At 35.3% G+C, this 13,455-nt stretch overlaps 3 protein-coding genes across 3 annotated transcripts; all 3 read left to right on the top strand.

The window, feature by feature from the left end:
* The first annotated feature begins 358 nt into the window (after window positions 1-358).
* LOC115997055 (transducin beta-like protein 2) lies at window positions 359-4,904 on the top strand. Its single transcript, XM_031236517.1, has 10 exons — window positions 359-702; window positions 1,027-1,132; window positions 1,616-1,676; window positions 1,755-2,041; window positions 2,196-2,335; window positions 2,815-2,889; window positions 3,319-3,409; window positions 3,558-3,761; window positions 3,897-3,941; window positions 4,448-4,904. Exons 1-10 carry the CDS (start codon window positions 469-471, stop codon window positions 4,528-4,530), a joined length of 1,326 nt encoding a protein of 441 aa, XP_031092377.1. The 5' UTR covers window positions 359-468; the 3' UTR covers window positions 4,531-4,904.
* A 227-nt stretch (window positions 4,905-5,131) lies between these two features.
* Window positions 5,132-7,074, top strand: LOC115997056. Its single transcript, XM_031236519.1, has 7 exons — window positions 5,132-5,378; window positions 5,472-5,528; window positions 5,994-6,119; window positions 6,259-6,328; window positions 6,421-6,513; window positions 6,592-6,705; window positions 6,807-7,074. The coding sequence occupies exons 1-7, from the start codon at window positions 5,173-5,175 to the stop codon at window positions 6,858-6,860; spliced, it is 720 nt and encodes a 239-aa protein (XP_031092379.1). The 5' UTR covers window positions 5,132-5,172; the 3' UTR covers window positions 6,861-7,074.
* A 3,312-nt stretch (window positions 7,075-10,386) lies between these two features.
* On the top strand, window positions 10,387-12,451 carry LOC115996882 (LOB domain-containing protein 30-like). The gene is made up of 2 exons (XM_031236321.1): window positions 10,387-10,713; window positions 11,953-12,451. Exons 1-2 carry the CDS (start codon window positions 10,387-10,389, stop codon window positions 12,274-12,276), a joined length of 651 nt encoding a protein of 216 aa, XP_031092181.1. The 3' UTR covers window positions 12,277-12,451.
* Window positions 12,452-13,455: the final 1,004 nt, after the last annotated feature.

Raw genomic sequence — 13,455 nt, 5'->3', positions numbered from 1 at the left:
ACTTAAAATCAAAAGCAATGTTGAAAAAGACGCTAGACGTTGATTTTTATATACCACAAAGAATAGATATGTGATGATTTATGTGATATTTTAGAATTAATAGAATAACATTTTATTTATAAAGTTCTAATGTGGGCTGATTTCAACAATTTTACTTGGGCCAGATAAGTTATAATGGTCCGGATATGCATTTGTTGTTGGGCTTATCTATGAATGGTTCAATTATAAAACCCAATAAATTAACCAAAATTTTGGGGATATAATTGTTATTTAATAAAAAAGTGGGGTGTAATATTTATAATGTATAACATTCGGGCAATATCGACATTTTGAACTTTGTCGTTTTTTCTCATTTTGTGCAAAATCTGGCCACGCACGACTGTTGCTACTTGCTAGAAGACTTGAGAACACGGCAAACGGCTTACAACTGAAATTCTGATCAGCGCTGTTGATAATTGGGTTCCGGCGATGGACGCGATTGTTCCGGTGGCGATTCTATCGGTGATTCTCGGAGCTGTTATTGCATTTCTTGCATTCGGGAACTATTTCCGGAAGAGGAAATCCGAAGTGGAATCGATCTCTAAGGTTGATGCTGTTCAGCCCAATCAGAAGCCTTCTCCTTCTCCGAGGCATTCGCAGCAGTCGCATCACAACTCTAAGAAATCTCATTCCAAGTCTCACTCTCACGCCGCCGCCGATAAGGTAAACCAATCAATGCATATCAAATCATCAATGATGATAGGTTTGGTTTGAATTTAAGCTCTGATTTGGCATTTTGAATATGAAATAAGTGAATTGATTTCTTAAATCGTATTAGTCGACTTGGTTTTAGAGATATATGGATGGATAGCTGCTGACTGTACGTATTTAACTGCCTTGAAAAATTTTCATCAATTGAAATGCCTACTAGCAGCTTTTAGCCTAGTATGCAGGCAAGGATTGTTGATTTTTTTGGAAAGAGCTTTTGTCTTTTGCATCATGATTGGAGAAATGGAAGTGATATTTGGTAGTGGCTTCACCTTGTAGGACTCAAACAAACGGCATCATCCACTGGATTTGAATACTCTAAAAGGTCATGGAGATTCTGTCACGGGGATTTGTTTCTCATCCGATGGATGTACTTTGGCGACCGGTAACCTTGGGCTTTATCTTTCCATTCCTGTTTCTTGTATTTTTCTTTTGCATGTTACTTTCATGTCATGATGAATGGTTCGTGTAGCATGCATTGAACTCAAGTAAACTAAGGTTTTATCTCAAACTAGTTGGGATTAGCAAGCATAGCAAACAACTAAAACACATGGTCACTTAAATTCTTGCCCACAAAGAGGTATGCCTTTCCTTGAAGAAAGTGAATATATTATACCTTGCAGGGGATGAAAATTAGAGTAATGTATTTTTTGAAATGAACTCTTGTTAATTTGTGTTCTAATGTCAAATGCTATACTCTAATTATGAGATGAATATATAAAAGACTTATCAAAGCAAGTTAACAAAAAGATTTCAATATCTAAGGTGTCAGTTTTTCTTTTCGTAGACGTCAAATTTTTTATTTTTTATTTTTAATTTGCTGACTGATAATTAATCATTGTTAACTATAAGATGTTTCTTCATGCAGCTTGTGCGGATGGAATTGTGAGGGTATTCAAATTGGATGATGCGACAAGTAAAAGCTTTAAGTATGAGTTATTTTCCCCTCATGATTAATGAACCTTGTTTGAATGACATGATGTCATGACCTTTGTTTTCCCTTGTAGGTTTTTGAGGATTAATTTACCTGCTGGAGGTCATACATCTGCAGTTGCATTTGCTGATGAAAAATCTTCAATAGTTGTAGCATGCCCAGCCTTTTCTGGTTCCTCTCTATACATGTATGGGGAAGAGAAACCAAAAGCAGCCACTGATGGCACCAAGTTGCCTCTACCAGAAATAAAATGGGAGCACCATAAAATCCATGACCAGAGGGCTGTCCTCACTCTGTTTAGTACCAAGGCTACTTATGGTACTGCTGATGGGAGTACCATTATTGTTTCGTGTTCAGAAGGTATGTCATATTTTTGTATTACTCGGATGAATTTCACTATTGAGTGAAACTCAAATGGTTAACTAATTTCCCTGTTTTCCTACCCCCACTCTAAAATAGATGTCTAAGGAGAAATGATTAGCTAACATGTCTTCTTTGTCTTTTGTGATTTTAGGTACTGATGTTGTGCTTTTTCATGGAAAAACTGGAAAGGTCTTGGGTAATGTTGACACAAATCAGCTCAAAAACCACATGGCCACTATCTCTCCTAATGGGCGTTTCATTGCTGCTGCAGCTTTCACTGCTGATGTTAAGGTGATTATGTTTATTCTGTTCTTATGTGGCTTTTTGCATCCCATAGGTGGTTAGGGTGGATTTTTCTTCAGACTAGAACAATCACTTTTACACTGACCCAACAACCTGCCTACATCAGCCTGACCAGCAGTTAATATTTGGTGCTGATTATTGTTATCTGATAACGTAACAAATATCAATATCCCTGCTCTCTTTTTGGTTCAGTAGATATCCAACATGGGAACCTTTTGGTGCTAAGCATCATAAATTCTGTTAGCTAGGGTTTGTAACTTGTACAGAAATGACATGCTTATGGTTTTAGTTACTGGATTAGAGAAGATGATAGTTTCAGAGTACATTCTTTTCCTATTGTTATTTTGGTTACCATATCTAAGTTGACATTATTCCCATTTTCCATATAGGAAAGAGTTTCTATGTCACTGATACAGGATTTTCAGCTCTTGGGTTTCCATTGAAATATATAACCTTTATGTTGGCAGGTCTGGGAAATTGTGTACTCAAAAGATGGTTCAGTGAAGGAAGTGTTGAGAGTTATGCAGCTCAAGGGGCACAAGGTAAATCTAGATTCCCAAAAAGATTGTACTATTACTCTCTCTCTCTTTCTTAGGTCCTTTTCTTGTTTCTCTTTGTATTGTTATTTTGTACTTAAAATATTTCCAATTTGAGAGGTTTGACCCCATTTAGGAATAGCCTTGTCGCTGTCTATAAGGTGCTGTAAGGTGAAATCTTGAATTTTTTAACAATTTGAAAGAATTTAAAACTATTTATGGAATGAGTGCATTCTCTCTGGGTAACTGCAGGAAGATGGCTTGATTTCCATCTAACCTTCTAATTTGATGTCTGGTGCCTCTTCAATTGCTTACATCAGTTGGTTGTAACATGTTTTCCTGTTGCCTGTTTTTATTAATTCTATGTAGTCATATTTAGCTTGAAGTCCAAATGTTTGCCTGATATTTCTTTTCTTCCATGTGAATTCTGTTCAGAGTGCAGTGACTTGGCTCTGCTTTACTCCAAATTCAGATCAAATAATTACTGCATCCAAGGATGGTTCTATTAGAGTGTGGAATATCAATGGTATGTAATTTTAGTATTAGTTCATCCAAACATGTTATGGCATTCTATGTCTACGTTCCTCTTTGATCTCTTTAAAAGTTAAAAGCACCCACCAACTCCAAAAACCTTCTTCCTTCCAGTAGGATACTTACAGGTTTCTTTAATGCAGTGCGTTATCATCTTGATGAGGACCCCAAAACTTTGAAAGTGTTTCCTATTCCACTTCATGATGCAAACGGCACAACTTTACACTATGACCGCATGTGCCTTTCACCTGATGGAAAGATATTGGCAGCTATTCATGGTTCTACATTGCAATGGTTACATGCTGAGACAGGGAAGGTTTTGGATACAGCTGAGAAACCCCACGATGGTATGCCTTCCTGTTTAGTTGCTTGATGTTGAAGACCATAAAAAGCTTTATCTTCTACACTTCCCAATCTATAAACCCCCTTTCTTCCGATTTTTTATCAGATTATATTTATTTATTTACCATATGTTCTACCAGGTAACATCACAGACATGGCTTGGTCACCTCGCACCATCTCTTCAGGCAAGTAACCGCCATCCTCCACCCCAAACCCCCTGGGTGCAAAATGAAAGAAAATAATATCCAAAATTCTTAGGGATGCACAGTGAAGTTTGCCTCATAATATAAATTTATGATGAACAATGGTGAAGGACACACTATTCAAGTACATGATGGGTTCATAGTATCATTTAAGAATGAGAGACAATGCTAGACAAGATTAGCAATTAAAGTAAAAAAGGATTCTCTAACACCGCACCATCTAAACTTTCTGTCCAAAAGCATCTTAACTTCAACAGCAAAACCAGAAACCATTGCCTAACACCCTTGCATATAGCATTTTGAGTGACATCTGACATCCTCATCTACAATAGAAAGTGAAAGAAACCAGAAACTCTAGAAGTTGATTTGCTAGAGTTGACATCTCAGCTTATAAAGTGATCTATTGCTCTCTTGTTTTAGTTGTATGCAACTATGTACAGTATAAAGTGGCTTACTGTTATTTTATTTTATTTTATTTTGTTATACAGGAGACAAGCAAGTTTTTGTTTTAGCCACATCCAGCGATGACAAGAAAGTGAAACTTTGGGCTGCTCCATCACTACAATCGTAAAAAACCACAGGTGCACCGCAGCTAATCATGATGCAGAAGCTTCAAGTTTTTTGGTACTGACATCTATACAAATGCAACCTCTGACCACTAAACCGGTGAATGCAAGTTGAGAGAGCAGTTCATAGGCTGAGAAGTTGAGTCTAGCACAAATTGACTTCTTTATTTGCAGGCTATCTTTCCTTTATATTGCAAATGAGAGTATGGTATTAAAAAATTTTGTATGCAAAGATGTTATGAGTGGTTCTTGGTTTGCTGTTGAAGTTTAGTTGGTGCCAATGATACTGCAGAAGTTGAGATGATTTTATTAAGTTGTTCACCTTAAATTATATTATGAGATCAATTTACTATACTTTAAATCTGTGTTTTTCTCGATATTTTTCATGATTAAACAGATACTCTCTAGCATAGGCTAATTTGAATTGGAGTTTTTATTGCTAAAATTTTATCTGGGTGTTTGTCAAAATTTGACTTTATAGTTACATTATAATCGCATACCAACACTTTTTGATGTTGTCATTTGTGATAATAAAAAACGTGATAGCCACGAGTCTCAGCTAATCCTCTGACCCCACCGAGTTCAACGACGTCGTATTGTGCTCCCGGCCAAAACCTTTTTTTTAGTGGGAATGGTGGACGACAAAAATGGGCAGGGCTGAGGTTGTCTGCATTTTGAAGCGCAGAAAGAAAATGGCTTCCATGGCGTCGCCATATTCTCACTCTCTAACCTCCATCTACAACAAGAGAAGATTCTCTTATTACAATGTTTCTTCTTCCTCCTCTCGCATATTCAGTTGCCAGAAGCAGCCCCAACAAGAAGAAGATAGTTGTCTTCCCCAAATGGGTCGCAGGTACTATAAGATGGATTCCTTTTTCTGTCAACATTGTCTTTTTAGTTTTTATGAACAATATTCCGCAATTGATAAACATAACTATGTTTGCAGGGAGGTAATACTGAGGAGCAGTGAAATTGCAGTTCTTGGAGCCATTTTCAGCTTCAGGCATGTTTTTCATTCCTTCAAATACATTCTTATGTTTACATTATAATGCTTCAAATTCATTTCAAGCTTCTCCCCTTTTTGCTTTCGTGAGATGAATGAAAGGAATGGAGATTTGGGTCACTGAGTTTTAGATAAATTGTGTACTGGTGGTGATTTACAAGAAATAATAAACTGAGCTGTGTATATATATGCTGATTCCAGAGATAGGATAAATCAAGAAACTTTTTGTAGGAATAGTTGATCTTGAGCCTTGACATTAAACCTTGAATGCCCTTTCTGTTGATTAGATATAAACCACATATAGGTAATTTGGTTGCAAGATCAGATTTTGCTCAAGAGTTTGGTAACTTGAAATAAATTATCGGTTTAACCCAATAGTTTAGTTTAGAGCAGTTGAGAAGCTGGTTACTAATGTAACTGTAAGGTCGGAGGATTACGGATTTATGTAAGAGTTTTGTGTTGCAGTGGGCCTAAGCCAAACTACTTGGGAGTGCAGAAGAGTCCTCTTGGCTTAGCGCTATGCCCGGCCACCAACAACTGCATTTCCACTTCTGAGAACATCAGTGATCTCACTCACTATGCCCCTCCATGGTACAATTCTCTTCCTGTATCCTCAAATTTTTGTTAAACAACAAACATGATGGGAAAAACAACATTATTGTTTGATTTGTGCACGTGAAGATAGTGCTGAAACGTTCTTGGTTTATCTCTTTGTTTGACTCTTCTGAAGGAACTACAACCCTGAAGAAAAACGTGGTAAAGTGAGCAGAGAAAAAGCCATGAAAGAGCTTCTTGAAGTGGTAACGAGACAAATTCTAAATATCACTGTGACACAAGAGTTAGTATGCAAACACGAGTTTTAACTTTTAACTAGTAAATTTTCGTTTTACAGATCAAATCCACAAAACCAGACAAGTCCACGCCAAAGATTGTGGAGAAGAAAGATGACTATGTGCGTGTAGAATATCAAAGTCCTATTCTCGGGGTATGTTCAGAAAACGTTTTCAACTTTTTTGTTATTATGTTGTAAAGCACACACTGATAAACGCTCTTCATCAATCAGCTTGTGGATGATGTTGAGTTCTGGTTCTCCCCTGGCAAGAAACCCCTGGTACAATACAGGTCTGCATCGCGTAAGGGAAGTTATGACTTTGATGTAAATCGGAAGAGAATCAAGGTGAGAATTTCAAAGAAAACACTGCCTTCATGTGATGTTAAGTGCATATTCCACAGTTTTACAATGCAAGTTATGACTACTATTCTCATCATTTTAATCAGGCTCTTAGATTGGCATTGGAGAAGAAGGGATGGTCATCAGAAGACACTGTTTGAGGAATTTTAGTGAACACTGATTCATAAATGTAGTTTTGCAATTTCCCACATAAAGACAATGATTTGTTCTACAGACAATGACTGTTGATTTTCAACTTTCTTCAAATACATAGATGCTAAGGTTTTTTGTCTAACACAACCTAAGATGTAAATGTAGTGTGTTTTTAAGATGACTATAGGCCCAATATTCTAATAAACTTTTTTGGGCCAAAAAGTTGTAAACCTTTCCAGCCTAAAAGCCTAATCCAAACCACTTCTACTCACAGGCCATTCTATCTCTTTCTACATCAGCAGATTGTTAATACAATTACAAAGTCAAAAGATCAACTGATTCAACTCTTGATTTCTATATCAGTGGAATGTTAATGCAATTACAAAGTCGAAAGATCAACTGATTCAACTCTTGACTTTTGCATATGTGCACCATGTTAAAAAGATCCAAATAAAACATTCTTAACGACATCTACACATTTAATATGGATGAAAGTTGTGGGATTTAATGTATAAAGAAAGACTCAACTTTTTATCAAATTACATCTCCAAGTCCAACCACATCTATACTAATTGACACTAGACATTTCACTTTACCATAATCACTTGGTTATAAATACTAATAAAATTTGGAGAATCAGATAGTTGGGATGGATATGAGTTTGACGAAATCTGCTTCTAAAGTTTTTCAAGTCCTAAAGTAGTTTGTTCAAACTTCAATTAAACAAGTATTAGTTTGACTCCTTTCATTTTCATGTCCCCCTTTTCAACCACAGCCAAAGCATAATACATATAATATACTTGCCGTATGTAGGGGGACATCATGTTATCTTAAACATACATACATGTCTTATGCACAACATTTAATTAGAGTAATATTATCAAAGGCAAAAAAAAAAAATTCTGTCAACATTATATTCATGACATTTTATAATTCATAGGCTCTCACCACACGAGTGCAAAAGAAAACTAGCTTGTTGGTCCATAATATTATTGGATAAAAAGTTGTTGATTAGCTAGCTATTATCTTGACTTTATATATACTATAGAATATAATTGTGTGTAGTGAGTTAAGTCAAGAGGAGTTTGATGAGTGACCACTGGTTAGAGCATGATTCTCATAAATACAGGTCATAAATTTGATGAACTCACACGGAATTTTTCTAGCGTGATTTACCAAATAAGAGGAATGAAGTTTGACAAATAAGATAATGATACTACGTAATGAAATCTGTGACTCTATGCACCTAGAACCAAAGACATGAACTTGCAATTTGCTCATAGCCAATTAGCCATAGCAAAAAAAAAAAAAAAAAAAAAAAAAAGTATTTGAGACTATCGGGTCGAACAATGACACCGCAAGCGGGATTTTTTTTACTATCCAGTACCCACACAAAAGACTTGACATCACACGTCAAGGTTTCTCTTACTATCCACACAAAGGACATCAAGTCACAAGAAAGGTAAGATTATATTTAAGAAAAGACAAGATTCCTTTATTTTCGGTATAGATAAGGAGACCATAGTCTTCAAAGACCTTTCAACTTCAATTCTCAACTACTTTGTTCATTACCAATAAAGTTTAGTTATCGAATTCAGATGATTTAATCATAATAATGAGTATTTACATGCCGATTTTTCTCAAATAAAGTTCAACCCGTCGAATAAATTAGAGTTTAATATTGTTAGCAAATACTAAAAAATTCTGAACTTTTAATACTCCATCCAAGAGACATGATGACATTACGACATTGCTTCTTCTTCACACCAAACATCGGACAAGAACCGGACGGCGCGGGTTTAGCGCCGTTACGAACTGTTGCTGACTCTCATCCGACGTTTTTGTTTTCTTTTTCATTTCCATTTTCCTTTAGTTGGCAGCAATAATTATTATATGAAACACCAAAAAGAAATACTGATTTATTATATGAATTTTATAACTCCTAGGAAAAAATATATATATTTTTAAGTGGAAATTAAAAAATGTTATTTGGTGACATTTATAATGGTCAAAGCAGCGGCGTGGTGGGTCCGGGGTGATTGGTGAGGTCATTCAGTAAGTCCCCAGCTGTTACGTTGTTGTCATCAGTCATCACCGACTTCTAACGTGGGTGAGACCCGTTTGGAATTTAAGAATAAAACGGTCCGACTTTTCATCGCCGAACTGCAAACCTTTTTGACTGTTGAGTCAAATGACCATAAAAACCATGCCATCATCATTCCTTTCCTTGTCTACCCTCTCTATATGCATCATGTCTCCTTCTCATTGGACTCTAATCAATGGGATGTTTGGTAAATAGTTGTTAGTTGATTGGGTTAGTGCGTTTGACTAGTTGATAACATTAGTTGATTGTAGAAAAATGTTCGATAAATTAACTGATAACTGATTACATGTAAAATGGTTTTTTTCTAAAAGCTGATCGAAAAAAACTGTCTTCAACAACTTTTTGAATTTTAACAATTTGGAGCAATAAGTTGTTACAAAAAGTTAATTAATTTTTTTGTTACAAAAAGTTAATTAATCAACACTCATATTGATGGTAGAAGTATCAAGTTATTAGTCGTTATAATTAAAAGAACAATATTATAGAAATATCAAGTTATTATTAGTTAATTCGAGTTTGAATTAATTACCCTTATTTAATGACATTTATCTATTATTTTATCCATTTATTTTTATTTGTGTATTATATTATATGATATTGTAAAAATTTTTATATTAAAGAAAAGGGTAGAGAGTTAATATAATCCGATTATATTTTATTAATTATTATGTGATGAGATAAGGTTGAAATTAAAGCTAGTGGTGCCATACCAACTTGATTCAATTATATTGCATGTTACTATCTAATAATAACCTCATTAGCTCTACCGTTATAAATTGAATTTGTTCACGAAATAATAATACTATTACGGAGTATTTATTGTCACGTAGCATTTATAATGTTTTGCATTGATTATAAGATACGGAAGGAGTTGATTTAATTTGTTTAATTATATTGCTTGACGCAATCTACTATTAATTGACCTAATTAACATTTGGGATTATATATGTAGATTACACTCCTCAATTAATACTCAAAATCCGAACACAAATTAATTAAAGAAAAATAACTTTTCGCCTTTTAATTATATCTATTATCACTTTTTATTGCTCAGTTGTCTGGACTTGTTTTTTTTTCTATCAGATTTTTATTGAAATTTGTTTTTTTTTTAATTATTTGGTAGACAGTACAATTGATAGATGAAAAGTGATAATGGTATAATTAGTGGATTAGAAATATTATTTTTTTAATAATTTAAAGACGAAAAGTGATCTTAAAATAAACAATCTATATTTAGTATTCTTTTTTGGTTTTGTCTAAACTCATTGTGGTTTTAAAGATTTTGTTGAAAAACGTTTAAAATTTAAATACGAGGCGTGCCATTCACAAAATATAATAGCTCCATATATATATATATATATATACAAGTATAAATACACATACAAAATGAAGAAGAAGCCCTAGAATCCAGAGAAGACGATTTATCGATCATGAGCTTAAATTGCAGTAGTACCGGTAGTGGCGGCGGAGGGAGCGGCGGAGGTGGCGGCGGGGGGCCATGCGGGGCATGCAAGTTCTTGAGGAGGAAGTGCGTGGCGGGGTGCATATTTGCGCCGTATTTTGACTCGGATCAAGGCGCGTCGGTGTTTGCATCGGTTCATAAAGTGTTCGGAGCTAGCAACGTTTCCAAGCTGCTCCACCACATTCCGCCGCATAAGCGCCTCGACGCCGTCATCACCGTTTGCTTCGAGGCTCAGGCCCGCCTCCGAGACCCCGTCTACGGCTGCGTTGCTCACATCTTTGCTATTCAGCAGCAGGTATATATATATATATATATATATATATATATATATATATATATATATATATATATATATATACTTTTCCGGCCTATACACGCTCGGGCACACACTCACACACACACATATATATACATGATAAATTCTTTATTTTCCGACCACTTACACATATATACATGGTAAGTCTTTCATTTTCCGACCATCTATGTGCGCTTACCGTGCACGTACATGTACATGATAAATTCTTCATTTTCCGACCATCTATGTGCGCCTACCGTGCACATATATATACATGATAAATTCTTCATTTTTCGACCATCTATGTGCGCCTACCGTGCACATATATATACATGATAAATCCTTCATTTTCCGACCATCTAGGTGCGCATACCGTGCACATATATACACATGATAAATTCTTTATTTTCCGACCATCTACACGCGTACACATATACATATATACTCCGATCAGTACATGATAAGTCTTTCATTTTTCGACCATCTATGTAATAATATGTGTGCGCATATATACCCAATAAGTTTTTAGTTTTTCATTTTTCGGTCATCCATTTGGAGATACATTAAAAATCCATCCAAAAATATTGAATTATGTATCGTTTGTATATGTTGTTTGGGGTCACTAGTGTTTAAACATATGATCACCTATTTCGGAGGGTCATTGAGTTACTAGTTATTTAACAATGCACTTGATTGTTTCTTAATTGCATCATAGTCCAAATTATTACGGAGTATATTTAATGTCGAAGTTTGGAACATACATCATTAACTCCCACTCTTTTATATAAAAGATATATGGTTTTTTTTTATAAAAAAAAATTATGAAAGAGGGTTGATCATATATTCATGGTGGTGCATTATATTAACTAGAAGCATTATAGGGTTCATCTTTTATATATATTTACAAGCATAGAGCTTCATAATGTTATAAAAACTTTGGTTTGTGTATAAATGAGGCGTATAGATGATAAAATGTATTATATTTTGATTGAAAAGTATTACGTGTCTGACATGAGTTTGTGTATAGATTGGTATGTGAATGGTTTGTTAGAAGTGCGTTTGTTGGGGAGTTACACAAGGAATAAAGACTTCTCTTTTTGCGTTAGTTTTAATTTGGAATTGCTTTTTGACCAATATTCTCAACTTATGCTAATTAAAATAATATAGATAAACATAAGTCGTTTTCCGCCACGTACCACGTTAATCCTCAATCTCGATCTCTAATTTGTTCCATTGCAGGTGGTGAACTTACAGGCCGAGCTTTCCTTCTTACAAGCCCACTTGGCCAGCCTTCAGGTCCCCACACCACCGCCGCCGCCTATGTCGGCGGCGATAAACATTGCAGACCTCTCAACTGTGTCTCCGGCGGCCTATGATACTCTTTCGTCTCTGTTTGATCCAACGTCGTTGACGACGGTGCAAGCTGCATGGCCGCCGCCCGTGCAGCAGACGCGCCACTTCAACAGGGATCCGGCGGAGTCATCGTCTTCGCCGCCCGCCGGTTCCGGTGTTCTTCAAGAACTGACGCGCCACCTTATGCGTAGGCCGCCGCAGGGGTGTTAGGGCCTGGCTTGGACTGCAGCTTCTATTTCATCTTCAAAATCAGCTAATTAAGAGAACCTTAATTATTAAGTAGCTTAATTAGTGACCTTTTAAATCCGGCCTATTTGTAATTTTCTTGTACTTAAATGACAATTTCATTAATTTCATACTAATAATATTATATATTTTATATATATCAGAAGCCTAGTGGTACCGGATTGAACTTTCATATGAAAGAGGTGGGTTTGAACCTCAGTGAAGTCGATATTGACTTTTCGTATTTCAGTAGGTTGAGGAAGTAGTTATGAACAGATACTCGATCATTCTAACAGAATTAATAGTGCTCAAAAATTTTTTATATATATCATAAATAGTACAGTAGACGAAGGACAAAGGGTCACATAGCATGTTATAATAAGACTCAGATCCAATGTACAACTGAGTTGTGGTTCTGATCTGTCATCCCCAATCTCCGACAAGAAATCAAACCCAACACTCACAATTAAACTACAGACCCATTGCCCAGATCAGACGAATAGATGATGACATGCATGGCATATTTCTGAAATGATAATAAGTTAGGATATCACCTGACGTTCGTAGTATCTTTGAAATATCATATCTTATCTCTATAAGAATGTCACAGCTTGCCACTATCACTGTCTCATGTTTCTGGTGTGTTTTGTGCTTCTGTTTAATGATCTTTCCGGTAAAGAATACGCTACTGCAAATGTAAAGAATGATAAACATATTAACTACTGGTATTATATTATTGAATATATATACTAGTGTTTGCACTAATGATATAAAAAAAAAAAAATTTAATCAATATATCATAATAATATAAGTAATTAGAAAATTTAAATATCACGTATGATTTGATATATGAAAAATTATATTACAAATTATATGTTCCTCAGAAGCATTACGGGTGAACCGTTAAAGAAAAGAGAACATGTCTACATTTGAATCATATTTGCAAACAAAATCACAGCATAAGTACGTTCTTCCTTATGCTTCATTCATACTATCTAAGACATCAAACGTTGGAGCCAAGATTGCTTGATTTTCTAAATAACTAAGATCATTATTCGCACTCCGAAACATAGGAAATGTGCTCTCAACCATTGTTGGAATAGGTTTATCTTTAGATTGCAATAATATGTGAGGAGGTGGTATACTTATCTCAAAATCATCATC

This window comes from Ipomoea triloba, chromosome 11 (assembly GCF_003576645.1).
Source record: "Ipomoea triloba cultivar NCNSP0323 chromosome 11, ASM357664v1".
In the NCBI taxonomy this organism is placed as follows: domain Eukaryota; kingdom Viridiplantae; phylum Streptophyta; class Magnoliopsida; order Solanales; family Convolvulaceae; genus Ipomoea; species Ipomoea triloba.
The sequence above is the reverse complement of the archived record's forward strand: the minus strand, read 5'-3'. Positions and strand labels throughout refer to the sequence as shown.